The following is a 5,340-nucleotide window of genomic DNA, read 5'->3' on the forward strand; positions in this document are numbered from 1 at the left end:
TGACCCTCCGACAGTGCGGCGCTCCCTCAGCAGTGACCCTCCGACAGTGCAGAGCTCCCTCAGCAGTGACCCTCCGACAGTGCAGAGCTCCCTTATTACTGGCCCTGTGAATGGTTCTGAAGTAGTGTCACTGTACTCAAAACATTAACTCTGATTCTCTCTCCACAGATACTGCCAGACCTCCTGAGTTTCTCCAGCAAATTCTGTTTTTGTTTCTACCTTCCAGCATCCATCTATAGTTTATTTGTTTGATACCTTAAAATTTGTGCTCTCCTACCACTCAGGGTAGAGGTCTGGTTTCAGGGAACCAGCTTTCTATGTAGCGATATCCCAGTTTGGGATCATTTATGTGTTTCCATGGTTACTGAGGAGAAGATCCTATATATGTCCTGCCCTGATAGTTTGTTAAACAAGACCTCAGCATATAGTGGAAAATAGCAGAAAAAAATCGAATACCACACAGGCTTTCATCTTTATTCTGTTCACTGAGTGCCCAAATTGGATGTCTTTTGATATTTTCCCAGAAACACAGAGCATCCCACTCAGCAACTCATTCCATCCAGCACCAACTCCAAATCAGTCACTTCATACAGATGGAATGGCAGATGGAAAGCGAAATCAAGAGTGCAGTTAAGAAGAAGGAGCTCAGATAAAAGTTAGATGCTTGTCCTCGGCCAGCTTATATTTTGCTTTGTGCTCCTCAAAGAGTTTGATGAGTTCCTCGATGTATTTCTGATGCGTTTCATCAATTTCCTGTTGCGTTGGATTCTCTTTCTTCTCCACGTCTATGGGTTTGCCGACTAAAATTGAGAGTAAGATTTATTTGTTATTTGCTTGACAGTATGAAACAAATGACTTTATCAAATGGAGTCATAAGAATTGTTGAACAATGTGGCACAGAAGGAGGTCGTTTGACACCCTGGTTCTTTTGGTACGGACATGCAATTTGCCCTGTCTAGGCTGCCTTGCTCTCTTTCCCCATGAGCCTTGTGTCATCTTTTTGTCCCCCTCCAGTGTTTTAACGGCTCCCTGCAGAAAATTCCAGCTGAAACGGCTTTGTCCAACCTTTTGGGCAGCCCATCACTGAACTATTAGGCTGCAGAAGAAGGACTCTCGGCCCATTGTGTCTGCACAGTGCTGTTCATCAGGTATTTGTCCTGCCCAACTGCATCACGTCACACCTACCCGGATTGAAATCCATTTGGCGCTAATCAACCCATCTGACCTGTCCATCTAAATCCTCTATAATCTAAGGCTACCTTCCTCACTATTTACCAACTCCTCAAGTTTTTGTTGAAATAAAGAAGAAATTTGTCCTCATCGCTGTTTTAAACCCCTTACTCTGGGGTTATGCCCTCTGGTCCTGGACCCTAAGGTCAGACTCTAAGGTATAGAAACTGGATTGTGATGAGCCCTCTTGGAGCAGAGGATCTGCTGTTAGAAATACATTGATATCAATCTCGACAGCCTTTCATAGGAGGCAGTTTCAGACTTTTACTCCCTTCTTTGTGATGTTACCCCTGAATGTCATGGCTTGAATTGTATGAATTGTGTGACAATTACAGAGAAAGTCGACTATGTCGCTAATGACCAATTTCTGCCATGTTTATGTGAGATGGGCAATGCCATAAATTGTTTAAATACTCTACCTCCTCACCTCATAATCAAAGTAACGATGAATTTTGAAGGATTTTAACCACTATTTACGAATCCTTGAGTCAGTCTACAATAAAAACAGCAACAAGAAAGCAAGCCTACAAGCTAACACCTATGCCTGTCTGAAGTAAGCAATGGGCTAAAACCAAAGAACTAAAGCTAAAACTCTGCAAAATGCTGGGACGCTGAGTAAATTTAAGGAGAAGACAGATTGCTAATTAGTAATGGGTTGAAGAGTTACAGAGAGCAGACAGGAAAATGGAGTTGAGGCTGAGATGAGATCAGCCATGATCATATATATGGGGGAGCAGGCTCGAGGGGCTGAATGGCCTACTCCTGCTCCTGGTTCTTATGTTCTTGTGAACTCTCTTTCCAGTGGGATTTTGTATTTGCCTGTAAAGTAAACGGGTCCCCTGACTCCAAACATCATCACTTACATTCAGGAATCTCTAGAATTCCTGTCTTCAGCACCTGACCATCTCACGGACTTTAACATCTAACTGCAAGGAATTCCCTCTCATTGGACTCTGTATTCAGATAGCTACATTTTTGTTTTTACAATTCATAGCTGGATAACTCCTTCATGAAAATTTGCTGCATGTCACTTTAAAGTCGATTTCACAAACAGTTGAAGTAATTATAGGCAGAAGGTGAGGAACATAAAGTTTTTGCTCACTCTAACACTTCTCAAATATGTCATCTTAAATATTTCAATTAGATCACCCCTCAATCTTATAAACTTAATAGTGTATAGACATCATCTATGAGACCTGTCCTCATCAATTTAACCCTTCTAGCCCAGGTACCAGCTTGGTGAATCCAAACTGTACCACCTCCTAAAGACTCTATATCCTCCCTGAGGTACAGTGTCTGGAACAAAACACCAGTTATTCCAGTTTGATTGAAGTTTTAACAACTAGAATGTAACTTCCACCCCTTTGTCTTCCAGCCTGTTTGATGTGAACATCAACTATCCACCAGCCTTTCTGATTATGTTTTGTATCTGTCCATTAAATGTCAGTTGTTGAGTACTTTTCCCTCAGCCATTTTCCCATTCTGGTCCTCTGAAGTGAATTGACAATTAATTTACTCATTGAGAAGTCTTAACTTTGGCTGATGATGTTGGCCAAGCATGTAGCAAGATGCCTTCAAATACGGTGGTGTTACTTACCCACTGTGTGAATGGGCTTTCTGTAGGGCATGAGACCAAAGCTGTACTGGAATACACCACGGGCATGGAAGAGGGGGAGTGATATACCCATCACCTTCTGCAAACGTTCCTGGATCTTTCTTAACAGTGAGCCCTTTGGATTGTTCACCTGATCAAACACTTCATTCTCACCAAAGGAAAATACTGGAACTAGGGACGCCCTTGTGGAATAGAAACAAACACAAGCTTTTAATTTTTAAAGGAATCTTTCAGTCAGATTATAATATTTAATTACTGTTTGTTAGTGCAGAGCTTGTATATTGTTGAAAAACACCTATTTTTTCAATGCTGTTCGTCTTATCCTCATCAGGACTATATGCAAGAATACCAGTGTAAAGGTGGGACAACTTTTTTATAGTGTATGAGGAAAGAGTACTGATTAGTGAGTGGACTGCAGAATTCTTCCCCTAAAGGACATCAGGGAACTTGATGGGATTTTTACAACAATTGATGACAGCTTCATGGTCGTCATTACTAAGATGAGAGGTGGGATCTTTTCCAGTGCCAAACGACATGGGCCTTGACAAGTCAATTGGGAAAGTAGGGTGAGATTGGCAGAAATGAGATTCTGGATGTCAAAAGAAAAGAGACTGCTTCTGCAACCAACTTCTGAACAGTGAGACAAGAGTCTTGTGAGTGTGAGGAGTATTTGCATCCATTTGTATGGGGTTGGTTAGCTCAGTTGGCTGGACAGCTGGCGAATGATGCCAAGAGTGTGGAGTCAATTCCTGCACAAGCTGAGGTTACCATGAAGGACTCTCCTTCTCAACCTCTCCCCTCACCTGGGGTGTGGTGACTTTCAATTTAAACCATCACCAACAGTCATCTCTCTCTCTCTCTCTTTCTAATGAGAGAGCAGCCCTATCGTCTGGTAGGACAATCGTGACACTACCTATTATTTAATCTAGCCTCATGATATGGAGGTTCCCATTCACCCATTAGATGGTGACAATTCAGCGTCAAAAGGCTATAGAGATTTTACAACACAGAAGGAAACCCTTTGGCCCATCATGTCATCAAACATCCATCTATCCGAATTCCATTTTCCAGCACTTGGCCCATAGCTTTGTCTGCTGTGATGTTTCAAGTGTTTATCTAAATAATTCTTAAGATCTTTTCCCCAGGGTAAGGGAGTCCAAAACTAGAGGCATATGTTTAAGGTGAGAAGGGAGAGATTTAAAAGGGACCCAAGGGGCAACTTTTTCAGACAGAGGGTGGTGTGTGTATGGAATGAGCTGCCAGAGGATGTGGTGGAGGTTGGTACAATTACAACATTTAAAGGCATCTGGGTGGGTGCATGAATAGGAAGGGTTTAGAGGGATATGGGCCAAATGCTGGCAAATGGGACTAGACTAAATTAGGGTATCTGGTAGGCAGGTTGGATTGAAGGGTCTGTTTCCGTGCTGTATATCTCTATGTCTCCATGACTCTAAATATTTGAAGATTCCTATCTCTCCCACCCTTACAGATAGTGAGTTCCAGATACTCACCAGCCTTTGGCTGAAATACTATTGCCTCAAAAACCTTCTAAACCTGCTGCTCCTTACCTTAAAACCGTTCTCCACTCTTCCCAGTAATTGACTCCTCTACTCAGGGGCAATATTTCTCCCTAGCTACCCTATCTATGCCCCTTAGAACTTTGTACACGTCGACCAGGTCCCCCCAGAATGGGCATCTGGAGACTTCAGTTTGCCACTTGTTTCTCTGAGCCTTGGGCTGCGGTCACCAATGTTTCCAATGGGCACATTCCATGGGCAGCAACTGCCTGCCCAGCACCTGGCATTAGACATGTACCAGTCTCACTGCACCCCCTTGGCATATCTCCAACCCAATTACAACCGGGATCTGCACTTTGGAGTGCACTTGTCATTGCAATACAGGACACATTGTGTCCAGGGACAGGAACCCAGCTCATGGATTGTACCTGGCCACACCTCAGGGACACATTGCTTGCTCTGCTAGCGCTCATTCACCCTGCACCAACTTGGATACTCACAGGATCTCCGCTTTCCCTTCATACATTTTGCCCCCACAGCTGCACCTTAAAGATGTACAATATTTCTGCCTTGCCTTGTCCTTTAGCAACAGACACAAAGCCAAGCAGTTTGTCATCATGGATGTCGGCAGTCACATGAGTGGACATGTTGCTGTAGCAGACCATACTCCCTCATTAGAGACAACCTTTGATGGTTTAGCCTGAGGGTCACATTACAAGCCAGCCATCCAGCCTTTGTCCAATACCACAACAATCTCACACCTGCATCATGTATCCACTTGTCTGCGGCATACATACTGCATGAGTGTTGTTCTACAGTTCTGGTCGCCCTACTGTAAGAAGGATAGTATTAAATCGGAGAGGATTCAGACAGATTTACCAGGATGTTGTGGGACTGGAGGGTTTGAGTTGTAAAGAAAAGCTGGATAGGCTGGGAACCCTGCAGCCCAATGGTATCAATGTGGATTTCACAAGTTTC

General features: G+C 43.4%; 1 protein-coding gene across 1 annotated transcript; it reads right to left on the minus strand.

Moving 5' to 3' along the window:
* Window positions 1-466: 466 nt before the first annotated feature.
* LOC125482430 (2-acylglycerol O-acyltransferase 2-A-like) lies at window positions 467-4,888 on the minus strand. The gene is made up of 3 exons (XM_048594501.1): window positions 4,863-4,888; window positions 2,828-3,027; window positions 467-800 (listed from the first exon to the last, which is right to left on the minus strand). Exons 1-3 carry the CDS (start codon window positions 4,886-4,888, stop codon window positions 646-648), a joined length of 381 nt encoding a protein of 126 aa, XP_048450458.1. The 3' UTR covers window positions 467-645.
* Between the last annotated feature and the right edge of the window lie 452 nt (window positions 4,889-5,340).

This window comes from Rhincodon typus, unplaced genomic scaffold (genome assembly GCF_021869965.1).
Source record: "Rhincodon typus isolate 14 unplaced genomic scaffold, sRhiTyp1.1 hic_rhity00010133, whole genome shotgun sequence".
NCBI classification, from domain to species: Eukaryota; Metazoa; Chordata; class Chondrichthyes; order Orectolobiformes; family Rhincodontidae; genus Rhincodon; species Rhincodon typus.

Coding starts and splice junctions, on each gene's coding strand:
- LOC125482430 (XM_048594501.1), bottom strand. CDS start 4,888: ATGTATGAAGGGAAAGCGGAGATCCT. Junction 3,028..4,862: donor GAAGGGAAAGCGGAGATCCT/GTGAGTATCCAA, acceptor CTATTCCACAAG/GGCGTCCCTAGTTCCAGTAT. Junction 801..2,827: donor AAAGCCCATTCACACAGTGG/GTAAGTAACACC, acceptor TCTCAATTTTAG/TCGGCAAACCCATAGACGTG.